We start from the raw sequence: 13335 nt of genomic DNA on the forward strand, positions 1-13335 counted from the left end.
GAAAGAAAGAAAGAAAGAAAGAAAGAAAGAAAGAAAGAAAGAAAGAACTAATAATGCTCCTGTTAGCCCCACAGGGTATTTGTTTGCTTGTTTTCATGAAAGAGGAGCCAAGGGATTTGTCCATCCTAAATCACAACAGACAAAATAAATGGACACATGGTCACCCTTCAATCACATACCACTAGTTTCAGAGACATCATTACTTTGTGAATTCATTCAACCATACACTTACTAAGTTCTCACTCATTTACTAGAGGCAGGGGCTAGGCATCTCAGGGTAAAATTGCTGCCCTCTGGGAGTTCACCTGCCAATGGCTACCAAATGGTAACCTCACTGGGATCATAAGGTACTTTGGGAAAAAGACCATTGAGCCGGGGCTTTCAACCTTCTTAATGCTGCGACTCTTCAAAACAGTTCCTCCTGTTGTGCTGACCCTTGAGCATAAAAGTGTTTTTGTTGCTACTTTGTAACTGTAACTTTTCTACTGTTGTGAACTGTAATGTAAACATTTATGCTTTCTGACCATCTTAGGTGACCCCTGTGAAAGAGCAGACTGCACAAATGTCAGGGAGGGTCAGTCGTCCAACCTAGATTGCTAATCAGAAATTCAGTATGCCACTTCACAGCCACAGGCTTGCAGCCAAGACATAAGGCAGAGGCAGAGGTGTTTGCTTGTTTTTAACAATACTAAGTAACCCATTTCTTACGTGTTTAATATTAAGTATAAAAATGGCTGGTTTTGTAGCTCAGTGGTAAGTGCTTGCCCAATACATTTAAGACTGTAGATTTTTATCCCCACACCATAGGATAATAAAAGCAAATTAAAATTTTAGATACCTATCAATGCCAACAGTCAACTAGTTTTTTTTAAGACACAGAGCAGACAGGTCTGACTGAAGCCTATCAGACTGCATGCTTATACCTGTTTTAGGATCAAGATCCACTATGAGACAGATAAAGCACCGTGACCTTCACAACAGCTCTAACAAGGTTGTCAGAGAAATCGGCCCTGGAGTACTCTGCTAGGGACCAGAATTTCCCTGCATTTTAAAAACAAATGCAGGGAGTTGGTATTTTAAAAAAATTCTTTGGGGAAAGATTAATCTTCCAAGCTACACAGCAATTTTAAAATAGAAACGAATGCCTTTCCATACGGTGAGCTGCTCTTAAGCCGTTTAATGTTTTATAGCCCGGGCCTTGCTACTGTGTAACTCAAACTGTCCCCAGGTGTTCCCACAACACAGCCAAAGATAAAGACAAAGAATCCCCCACTTCCATCAGTGAATGGGGAAGAAGCTGAGATCTGGAGAAACGAGGATCAGAGTTCAGGTCCTAGCGTCCACACCAGGTAGCCTACGACTGCCTGTAACTGCACGCCAACGTTGCTTGCACTCATGTGCACACAGTTAGAGATGCACGAGCATACAGTTTTTTTAAATAATAAGTCTTTTAAGAACAGGAATAAAACCTCAGATTCACTCAAAGCGGATAGTGCACAAACTATGCATTAATGAAACAACAAGCTGGCCCAACTTTCAAGTTCAATTTCACAAAATTTTATACGCAATAAACTGAGAGGTTAATGCCCACCGCTGTTTACTTGGCACTCAAGATTATCTGCCATGCTGAGTTTAAACCAGATGGTGTGTGCAACGTCTCAAGAGCGCTGCTGCTATTGTTCCCATTTAAGAGGTGAGAAAACTGAGGCTGACAGAAGGTAAACCCAGGTATTTCTATAAAAGGGCTGTTTCCAGTCTAGTGCTCAAACCTTCTGGGACAGCAATTTAAAGAGTGTGGTTTTCCTGAGAAAAAGGACAAGAGTTTTTGTGACTTTCTCAGAGCTACAATTCCACCCCGTGTGTCACCTCAGCGCCAGTGTGCACACACATAGATTCACACCCTTCATCAAGTTTTATCACTTCTTGACTGCTGGGGCCATGGAACCACATGGCTTTGCTTTTGCTTCAGAATTCTCAGAGTATAAGACACGGTTTTACTCCATCACCCCCTGTTAGGCTAAGTCATGCCCCAAACTGCAGCCCTATCTGTTTATATCCAAATTTGAGCTTTCACAAACAGTGACCAAAATCATCCGGCCAACCTACTCTGAAGCTCCAAATACATTTCACTCAACCAATCCTCACACCTTCATTATGCCCACTTCCGAAAAAGTGAAACAGTCTGGGGTGGGAACGGGATAAAAAGTTACCCACCCGCCCCCACCTCTTCAAGACCTTGGGCATACAATGGTAGCTATACAGAACCAGTAGATGAGGACAGCCAGTTGCCCAGAGCCAACATGCTACACCAAGGGCAGATGTACCCAGGAGGGAGCCCGGCTCTCTGCCAGCACCCAGGGTGGACGTGCCCCTCAACAAACTCCTGGAATATGGCTAAGCTCAACTGGAACGTAGAGCTATCCAAAATTCCCGGTCAGAAACAGCACTAGTGTCAGAGTGAAACTCTACCTTGAAATTCTCCACTTTTGGCTTACAGAAGTAAACCTCTGGATAGAAATGCCATCGAGGTCTCACAACTCAGAAGAAGAATTCTAAAAAAGCAGATCTCCAGACACCTGCCTGAGATTCCTGCCATCCCACGGGCATCCAGGATGGGTCATAGTTACCGCCAGGGACTTGGCCAGCCACCAGCCAAGGCTCCTTCCATCTTTGTGAGGCTGGGACTTGGTTCTGCTGGTCTTGTGCCAGATCCAGCCCCTGCCTCCAAGTTGGGCACCCAGGGGGCTAGTGCCAGGACCCTAAGCTCTGTTTACTTCTAGGGACAAAGGCAATTGTTTCCTAGCTAGCGCTAACCCCAGCAGAGACGGGAAAACTGCAGTCTGGCACTGTGGAATTAATTTCAAAAGGAGACTATGCTAGGGTCATGTTTTATTTATGGCCTTGTCTGATCAAGATGGTTTCTCCCACAAGAAATGTCCAAAGCAAACAATCTTGAAAGACAATCCTCCTTCCCTATCTTCCAAAGCAAGAAGGAAAAGGGAAAAAAGGAAAGCCAGAGATAGCAACCTAAGGGGTCACAAAACTCGGTGTGTCAGGAAGCTACCCACAAGTTTTGGATGCACAGCCTTCCAGGGACTGAGGTTGGACAAAGTTCTCTGAACAAGATAAGACACATCCTACCCCGCGCGATGACAGCGTTCTTCTGGACACTGAGTCCGAACGGGACTCAGTGCCTGAGCGAGTCGCTTAGCGTGGGTGGGGACTCTCTCTCTGCCCCAGGATGGGAGGTGAATCGACCCACCAAAACCACCAAAAGACGACCTCATAGGACTCTCTGACACCCCAAGGCGCAACCCCACGGCCGCCACTCCCACCCGCGTCCTACGCCTCAGGTCTCCCGCTCCGCCCAAGACTTGAGTTGTAAGCGATTCGCATTTCTAAGAATCGGATCTGAGTTGCGGGGGACAAGTCAGGCTTTCAGATCACATCCAGACGCTGCCGACCCAAGCAGATAAGAGACCTGAGGGGATCCGCTCTGTGACATTTCCAAAGCACACCGCACAGCGTCGGGCGGCTCACGCAGACAAGAGTACGGGGACGGCCACAAGAAGTCACGGTCCCGCAGACCCCGACCGTCACTCTCCACCGGGCTAGTGGCAGCACACCTTCAGTTCCCTCCCCGCTCCGAGACACCGGCGCGCACGCAATTGGGATCAGAGGCGTCCCCGCAGCGGGGACCCGGAGGGTGCGCGGTGGGGGACAGGCTGGGGGGAGGGGGGAGCCCACCTCCTCATCCTGCTCCTCTTGGGATGCGCTGCGGACCCGGGGCGCCGCCAGCACCGCTCCTCCGGGGGGCGGCAGCGGCAGGGTAGGGGCTCCACGCTCCAGCGCCGCGCGCGCGGGAGCCCAGGCGGCGGGCAGCCCGGCTCCCAGGGCGCCGCCCGGCGGCCGAGGCGGCTGCGAGCCGCGGGAGAAGCGGCCGGGCTCCCCTTCCTCCGACAGAGTTTCCGAGCCCGAGGACGACTCCGCCGTGGAGGCGCCCTCCGAGGACGCGGCGGCCGCCGGGGGGACCGGGGTCCGGGCGCCGCGGGCCACGGGCTCGGGCACCTCGGAAACTTTCTCCCCCATGTCCCTCTCCTGTCCCAAAGTGCCTTCCGAGGGCTGGCGGGGCGCGCGGGCGCCTCCGCCGGGGAGAAGCCCGGGCTGCTCGGCTGGGTCCGGAGGGCGCTGCGGCTCCCGGGCTGCGGGGAGCGCCGCCGGCCACTACATGACCGAGGCCGGGCTGCGGGAGCGCGCCGCCAAGTTCCCGGCCGCCGGGGCTCGGCTGCCGACGGCGACTCCCGCGCGCATGGCCATGCCCGCCGCGACCCGCGCTCCGCGCTGCGCCCGAGCCGCCGGGACTGCGGCTTCTCCGGCTAAACCTGCCTCCGGGACGGAGCGGAGGAGACAGGCAGCCCGCTGAGCCAATGGCAGCGCGGCCAGCGCCGGTGGGCGGGGCCTGCGGAGCCGCCGGCCGCGCGGGCGTCAGGTAGGGGGTGCGGGGCCGGGCTCGGGCCGCCCGACCCCCCGGGAGCCGTCGCTGCGCCTCGCGACCCCTCGCCGCTGGACTCGGCGGGCTGGGCCGGGGGTGGGGGGTGGGGGGGTGAGGGGTCTCCTGTCCTTGGGAACGCGGGAGGGGCATGGCTGAGTGAGGCGAGACCTTGGAGGACTTAAGTCTCCGAAAAAGTGAGATCGGGGAAACTGAGCAGAGGGGCTTCTCGACGTAAAGGCAGCTCCCACCGGTGTGCCCGGGAGCGAAGTCAGGGATGGAGAGAGGGTATGCTGATCGCTCTCCAACCCCTTTTCTGGTTAAACTTCTTGGGCCTGGTTTTCCTCCGCTGGGAAGGGAAACATCAACGCCGACGTTGCTTTGCAATGAGGCTAGAGAGAAATAGTGTCAGCAGAGTTCTCGGCTTGGAGACAAGCCAAGGTCTCCAAAGATGATTTTCTGTTTTTGTGGTTTTTTTGTTTGTTTGTTTGTTTGGTTGGTTGGTTGGTTTTTGTTTTTTTGTTTGTTTGTGTTTTTGTTTTGTTTTGTTTTTGTTTTTGTTTTTTGTTTTTTTGTTTTTTTTTGTTTTTTTGCTTAGAAACTAAAGTTTAAGCCAAAGACACACTCCTGTAGCAAAGGTAGAAAACAGCTGATGCCCTGTGCTTAGGACCAACCTCGGTCCTAGCAGCTCTCTGCTGCTGGCTAGAGGGACATTCCTTCTGACTGGCTTTCCAGCCCTGGGTAGCGAAGCCACTGCACGGCGGACCTGGGGCTTCATTCTTCATCCCCTATAGGAACAAGGAAAAAGGTCTGCCACCAAAAACAGCAACACAGTCACCTTAACCTCCGGGGTGTCTTGAACGCACTGGGAAACCAGTGCGGAGTTAGGCAGAGAGAAATGAGTGAGTCCCACTTGCCTTGGGCTCCCGACCCGTCTGAGCGCCACGCTGTGAGCCCGGGTCTAAACACAGGCGGTTTCCATTCCACAGACGTTGATGGAGATGTGTGCCAGTTGGTTGCAGGGGGTGCAAAGATGAATACGTCAGGTCTCCTGCCCTTGAGGAGCTTGTGGTCGGGGGAGAGATTGATGCTGCATAATATCGCCTCGTTATTCATGTTTAAAAGCTCTGGTAAGTGCTACAGTGTGCCCTGGGAGAAGAGGGGGGCGAATTACCCCGAAGCCCTTGCAGATCTTTAAGCCCAGGAGTGCTCCCGAATTTTACATTTCTCTCTGTCAGAACAGGTTTGCCGAGGGTCCTTACGAAAAAGAACTGGAGTTGAAAGCCCCGTTGGCTAATGAGCCCTTTCATACTACCGAAGTATTTACAAGTGATAATGGTGGTGGGGGGGGGATGGTGGGGGAGGTCTCATCTAGTCTGGACAGGCGGCTTTGTCCTGAACACTCTGAAGGGGAAAGCAGTAGGATGCGACCCTCTGGATGCAGACAGCTGTCAGAGTTGCATTGTGACGCCTCGGAAAGATCGGAGGGGATGAGAAGACCTGCTGAGGTAAAAGGACATTCAAGAGACTTAGCTAAGTGGGGGTGGAGTGGCTGGAGAGCGCACAGTGGGGCGGTCTGAATCCACCCCCTGGGACTCACAATGACTTCCCTTCTTAGAGTACTTGCCTTTATCTGAGCCCCTATGTGGTTGATTCAGCACAGGGGACTGAAATAAAGATTTAAGCAAGCCATTCACATCAAAGAAGAGGAGGGATTGCCTCTCAGTTCGGGGGAAGGGTGTAGCAAGGGCATGGTTTGAATCCTAACAACAAAAATGGCAGTTCCGAGAGCCAGAATGTCCCCTGTGAAAGGCCTCACCGAGTCCTGGGACACTTTCTGTTGGTAACATTTTAGGGATGAAGACAGGAGGCCTGTAAAGCCAAGGAGCTGGTCAAAGGTCACACAGCAAGCGGGCAGTGGCACTGTGGTTGGCTCTCTGAAGTCTGCCTTCGAGAATGCCACTCGGAACAGTTTTTCAATCAATGGCACACATATGGACACTAGACTATATAAATGGCAAAAGAAAAGGAATACTGTTACCTTGGTTAATTAAGCAAAAAAAATTTTCTTTCGTCACATTTTTTTTTTTACCCACAAACATTTATTTATATGACACTGTGCGCCAGGCAAGGTTTTAAGCACTGTACAAAAGCTATTGTACTTAATCCTCATGTTGATCCAATAAGGTAGCTCCTATTTTTTGATCTTGTACCATATCTGTGAAATACTGATACTTAAGGAACAGAGGAGCCAAGCAGTTTGCCTAATGTCACACAGCCAGCACGTGTTAGAACCAATATTTAAAACTGAACAGTATTCATGCTCTTAGACTGTCCTATTCAAGGTCAAGTACCAAATAGTATTTATTAAATGTTTCAAACACTGATCCCAAATAAATACGTTTTACATTGCAAGTCATGGTTCACATATATGCACACAGATGCAAACAATCATTCACGATTTAATGCCCCCCCGCTTTTTTAGGAACCAACACAGCCTGAAATTTTTATTGCTTTTTTTTTTTTTTTTTTTTTTTTTTTTTTTCTGAAAACAACCATGATAGTTGTGATTTACTAAGTTAGATTCACACTCTACCGTAAAAGTTCCTGTTTCAGAGCATGCCGGATCATCACACATGTCTGCCTGAGAATGACTGTAGTTTAGGTTAAGAGTTTCCAGGTAAGAACTGGAAAACTCAAAGCCTGCTTATAACGGGAGGTGGTCAGAAGGTCTAAATGGGTCCCTGAAATTACCTGAATTGGACACACGGGAAAATCCTGGAATACGAATGGACAAGCCAAGGGCCCAAATCAGTTTATAGTCTAAATCCAGCAGTTCTAACTTTTCTGTATTATTGATTAAAGTATAAATACCCTCCCCCCCCCCACACACACACATGAGTGTCTCCTTCAAGAGAATATATCCCCAGTGTTGGAGACTTTGGGGCCTGAGATGAGAGGGAAATCGCTCCCCCACTGCAAGCCTAAGTGGGGGTGAGGGGCGCAGGGGGTGACAGGGAGGATGACAGGGGACTGAAGACACAGTCATGAAGCCTGTGAGGGAGTGATTCCTCCTCAGGTGAGGGACCAGAGCAGCCATAGGAGAAGAGGGTCAGAGCCGGCTCTGCTGCTCCCAGGAGCTTGACACTCTACACACCAGACATATGTCCTGAACAGATATATGTGGCTGAACAGTTGCCTCAGATTTCTGTGGCGTGCTCCCAAGTAATGGAGTCAAGGCCTCTGGACCTGTATAGTGTCTGCCTGTCTCTGCTGTGGGGGAGGAGCCAGATGAGACTCTGGACTCTGACTGGCAGGCAGAAGGATGATATTCTAGTACAAGGCATCACCTGCTTCATGGATTCCCAGCACCGTGGTCTTTCTTCCAAGCATTAGGTTTAGGGCTCAATAAAATAGAAATCAGTTCTTCTTCCCTTTCTTCTGCAAAATGAGATCATCATAAACTCAGAATGAACCTTTTTTTTTTTTTTTCAAAATCACAGTTAATATGTTTCTAACTACTTAATGCACTAAACTGTTAAGTATCGGCTTGTCGTATGAAAGGTGATGGATTACCTACCTTCGCTGGGTTAGTTTTATAAGCCTTGTTAATGCTGGGCTTTGCCTCTTCCATCAGGGCCATGAATGTGCAGTTCTAAGTCAGAATGAGCACTCATCAGAAGACAGCTGGTGAAGCGGCCTGGACTGGTTTCATTCATACACCTGACTACACTGTGAGTGTGAGTGTCTATGTGTGTGAGTGTGTGTGTGTGTGTGTGTGTGTGTGTGTGTGTGTGTGTGTGTGTGTCCCTCATCTCCTCTCCCCTCTTATTTTGTGTCTGTGGTCTAAGGAAGGAAGGGTGACATTATAAAGTTCCAGAAGGCAACAAGAAGATTTTTTAAAATCTGGTGGGAAAGGCCTGGGAGCAAGGGTGACCTGTACTGCAGCTCTCAGGGTCTCTCTCTCCTCTAGAAGGTGGGAAGGGTAGGAAACCAGTTCTGTTAGCTAACGGAAATACACCCTTGATGGGCCAACTGTCTCTAAACCCATCTGTTGCATTTATGTTTCTGTTATAGGTAGAGTGTGTGCCAAAGGGAAGCAGGGATGAAGGTGTGGGGTTCTGCATTTTTATAGAACTGCTCCAAGCGAATGACCATTGGGTATCTGAAATCTGAGGGACAGATACAGTGGAATCTCCTTAGGAAAAAAAAATCAAAGGGGCGAATTGCATGGCTCCATAGAACCCAGAAAAAAGTGACTGACTACACTTGGGTCTCTCTGGACCTTGTCTTACTCTCCTGGAGATCAGCCACCTTGAGGCAGCTTACCAGATGGACAAGAATATGCATGAGCTAAAAAAACAGCTGGGAAAACTGAGCTAATGCGCTCACAAAAACAAGCTGAAGACACTGTCCCCAGAGGATTCTGTTCAAACAAAATCCAACATGGTGACCTATTTCCCACAGAAGACTCCCACCTTTTGTATTAGTCTTTCCAAGATGAGTAAGTCACATCTGGGATTTTTTTTCCTTATTCTTTCAGCATGAAAATGTTCTTTTATGATCACTCTTCATGTTTCAAAAAGATTTGTTCAGGACCTTTTGCCTGTTGAGGTAATAGAGAACAAGGAAAACACATAGTCACCCTTTTTGATCGTTATAGTGGTTTGCTTTCAGACTCAAACGCTTCCATTTTCCATTTTCAGTTCTTAGATTAATCTCCTTGACATTATCCAAACCATGTAACAAGAAGATCCTTTTGCCATGAACCCCAATTAACTGAGGGAAAATGATGGAAACAGTAACATAGCAAACACTTGCTTCACCAAAAACTCACAGCACTTGCAAATTCACAATACATTTTTAAGGTGTTTGGTACTGGTGGATATGTGTTCTAACCCCCTCTCTTCTTTCAGAAAGTGAAGTCTGCCAAATGGCCATGGTAAAAAAAGAAAGAAAGAAAGAGAGAGAGAGAGAGAGAGAGAGAGAGAGAGAGAAAGAAAGAAAGAAAGAAAGAAAGAAAGAAAGAAAGAAAGAAAGAAAACTTTAATCTCTCACCCAGATTTGTAGAACAGACAAGACTCCCAAGGGTTTTAGAGATATGAGAGTCAGAAATCATGGCTTGGGAACATTGTTTCTCACCCTCAAATGCACATTAGACTCCCCTGGGACTGTTACACAATCCTGATGCTGAGTGCCATCCCAAAGATAGTTTAGTTGGCTGGGGATGTGACTTGAGGATTTAACAAGTCCTCTAAATGGGAAGTAATTGGTTTTGGGGCTGAGGTTATAAATATGAAAAGTAAGCCTGGAACAACTCTTGGTGTCCAAGGTCAAGAACTGCTAAAAGAAAGATGGCATCAGAAGAGACTCATACTCCAACCAAGGACTATTCATGGAGATGACCTGGAACCCCTTCACAGATGTAGCCCATGGCAGCTCAGTGTCCAACTGGGTTACCTAGTAATGGGAAGAGGGACTGCCTCTGACATAATCTGATTGGCCTGCTCTTTAATCACCTCCCCCTGAGGGGGGAGCAGCCTCACCAGGCCACAGAAGAGGACAATGCAACCACTTCTGATGAGAACTGATAGACTAAGATCAGAAAGGAGAGGAGAACCTCCCCTATCAGTGGACTTGGGGAGGGGCATGCATGAGAAAGATGAATAAAGTGTAATTAATAAAATGAATACAAGATGAATAAAGTGTAATTAATAAAAAATAAAAAAAGTTAAAAAAAAAAAAAGAAGGTGACAGGAACCAGTTTAAAGATCACTGTGGTGAAGGCTGGGAGAATTTGAGCTCCAAGCATTGATGCTGTTGGGCTTTAAGTCACAGGATAACCAAATATCCACGAGGCCAAAGTCTTAGATAATTAATGAACTATAAAGTAACTGGATGTGTGGGGTATTGTTCGGTGGGTACTGTACTTATCTAGTATGTATGAGATGCTACGTTTGATCCCCAGCCCAGTGGTATATGCCTATAATCAGTACTTGGGAAGTAGAGGTAGGAAAAGTCATACTTCAAAGTTGTCCTTAGCCATGTAAAATGTCAGTGATTAGCTCAATATACCCCAAGATACATGATACCTGTGTTGTTTTTTTTAAAGTATCTAGAGAAACAAAAACTTCTGAAAATAGAATACCAATAAATTTTATTGGGGAAAAGAGCAATGAGAGAAATAGAAATAACACAACAATAATGTTGGAGGGAGCAGGGATGACAACACCAAAAAAAAAAAAAAATCCTACTAAACTGATTAGGCAGAAATTTGGGGACAATAGACCCACAGACCGAATGTTCTGCATCAAGATGGTCATCAACACAAAATGAAGGTTAGTGACTTCACAGTGGAGAGAGCCTGCAGACACCAACTTAACCATGTAAATGAGCATCACAAATCATAAGACGTATCAACAGCCCAAACCCATTGCTGGGATAGACAACATCATCTCTTGTCCACAGAACAAATTTGCATAGCCTCACTCTGTCACGAAAACACATGACAAACCGAACAAGGGATATTATAGAGAACCACTTCAACAATATCCAGTCGCGGAAGAAAAAGAATCTTCACAGAACTGTCGCACAAACTCAAAAGCTACAAAGAAATGGGAGATCCTGAAACAACAGGAAAAAAAAAAAACAAAAAAAACATTAGAAGTGAAATTTGAGGCAGGAGGATCTCTGTGAGTTTGAGACCACTCTGGTCTACAGAGTGAGTCCAGGACGAGAAACCTTGTCTCAAAAAACCAAGAAGAAGAAGAAGAAGAAGAAGAAAGAAGAAAGAAGAAGAAGAAGAAGAAGAAGAAGAAGAAGAAGAAGAAGAAGAAATTTGAATCAAATGGGTTAGGCATATTAGGAACTCCTTATATTTTAGAACTTTTTGTTGAGTGTAAAATTAGTTAAAAGTACATATATCAAAATTCCCTCTGTGGTCCATACCCTTCCTGTCAATGACATTTTTCTGTCTTGTCCTCCCCAGGAAGCATTGCTTGGGGCAGAAAGTAACTGTATAAGAAGCAATATCAATGATACCGGAGAACTTCTGTGCAGGAGAATGCAGGGAAACACACCCTTGGGGCATCAACATAATGGCAGATGTCTTTGGAACTGGGCTGTGGCCATTCTGCTGTCTTTGGTAAGAATATCTGGGTTACCTCAACTTTTTGCTATTGTGACAAATACCTGAGCAAAAAAATTATAAAGAAAGAAGAATTTATTTTGGCCCAAGGCTTCAGAGGAATCAGTCCATGATTGGCTAGCTTCACTGCTGTGCCCTGTGGGGAGACAGAATGGCATGAATACAGGAGAGTGTGGCAGAGCAAAATTTGCTCTGGGAGACTGGGAAGCGTAGAGAGTGTAACAGGAAGAGTCTGCTTTCCCCAGTGATGCCCCTACTCTCCATAGTTTCACCACCTTCTGTCTATTCAAATTTCAAATCCATCAGTGGATTAAGCTACCTGGAAGGCAGAGCCCTTGTGACCTCATCACCTCTTCAGAGTCACCTCTGAACTTTGCACTGGAGACCAAATCTTCAAACATAAGACTTCTGAAAATAGAAGGGGGGGGGGTTGTACCATATCCAAACCATAACAGCATCCCAATTTATTTTTAAGATATTATCTATATCCATCTGAGCAGTCATGCATGGACTTGTTTTTCTGGAAGTGAGTTAAACTTGGACTTTAAATCTTGACAAGTGTAGCTCAGAGACAGTATTTTGTGAAGAAGACTATTGACTCACTCTTTTAACTCCTTCCGGAGCTGCGGCCCCTCAGCAATTTGCCAAGACCTTCGCTCCAGCTTTGCTTCTGCTTCAGTCAGATACCAATAGAACATCCTCCTCCTAGTTAAAGTACTGTCACTAATAAGGAAGGGATCCTAGGAAATATAGGTGCCCCCCCCCCAAAAAAAATCCACTGGCTACCTCTCCGGTTGCAATCAGGCTCTCTACAAGCAAATTCAAGGTGTATTATGATACCAAAGGCATAGAGGTATAGTTGCCCTCAATTCAGGGACTGAATCTGCCAAATGTTAGAAAACAGTATCAGGCCCAAGAAGGAATCCTTCTTACCTGGAGGTTAAAATACTGAGAAAAAAATATCGGCAAAAGGAAAGAGTTCTCCCATTTGGGGGAGAATCGGATCCTAGTACAAAATGATGTTGGCATTGTCTGTCTGTCTGTCTTCCCACTCAGTGGTGAGAGTCTTGAGGGATAATCAATAGCTGTTCTCACTTATCTAGCATCATGTATGTGCTAGGCCCCAGCACAATGCCTGGCACATGATGGTTCATAATAAGTATTTGTTGAGTGATTTATATTACTCACTTATATACATTATATATAATATTTTATATTTATATTATGTAACATTAAAAGCTTTATTGAATATTTATGTTTATCAAAACTGTTCAGTCAATCAATATAGAACTTTCATACATGTCATAGGCTTATGGAAAGAACGCAGAGACTTTGAGGAGGGAAAGTTTTCTGTTTATTCAGTAAAGTGAACTCCAATGCAAACCGCTATTGTTCTGCCATGCGAATGGAAGTTTCCTTTCACTATTTGCCTTCTTTAAACAGCCTTCTAAGTGTGGCTTGCAGGTGGTTAAGAAAAGGGTGGAATCTTGAGGACCTCTTGAGACTAAAGCTGTAAGAACTCCCTGCTAGGAACCAAGAAACCACTAAAGCTGGGCTGCAATGGGGTTATGCCCTTTATTTATAGAAAGTCTGGTTACTATGTAAAATCCACCCATGTGTGGGAATTTTATACTTTTCTTTCTTTCTTTCTTTCTTTCTTTCTTTCTTTCTTTCTTTCTTTCTTTCTTTCTTTCTTTCT

General features: G+C 46.6%; 1 protein-coding gene across 2 annotated transcripts in view; it reads right to left on the reverse strand.

Moving 5' to 3' along the window:
- Positions 1-4312, reverse strand: part of Mast4 (microtubule associated serine/threonine kinase family member 4) — a 583904-nt gene extending 579592 nt beyond the window's left edge. For both annotated transcript variants that reach the window (XM_055601922.1, XM_055601921.1), the window contains exon 1: positions 3748-4312. In XM_055601922.1, coding sequence (XP_055457897.1) covers positions 3748-4089 — 342 coding nt within the window. In that variant the 5' untranslated portion in view covers positions 4090-4312. The remainder of the gene's footprint in view (positions 1-3747) is intronic.
- Between the last annotated feature and the right edge of the window lie 9023 nt (positions 4313-13335).

The sequence above is a fragment of the Psammomys obesus genome, unplaced genomic scaffold, assembly GCF_907164565.1.
Source record: "Psammomys obesus unplaced genomic scaffold, mPsaObe1.curated_primary_1811, whole genome shotgun sequence".
In the NCBI taxonomy this organism is placed as follows: domain Eukaryota; kingdom Metazoa; phylum Chordata; class Mammalia; order Rodentia; family Muridae; genus Psammomys; species Psammomys obesus.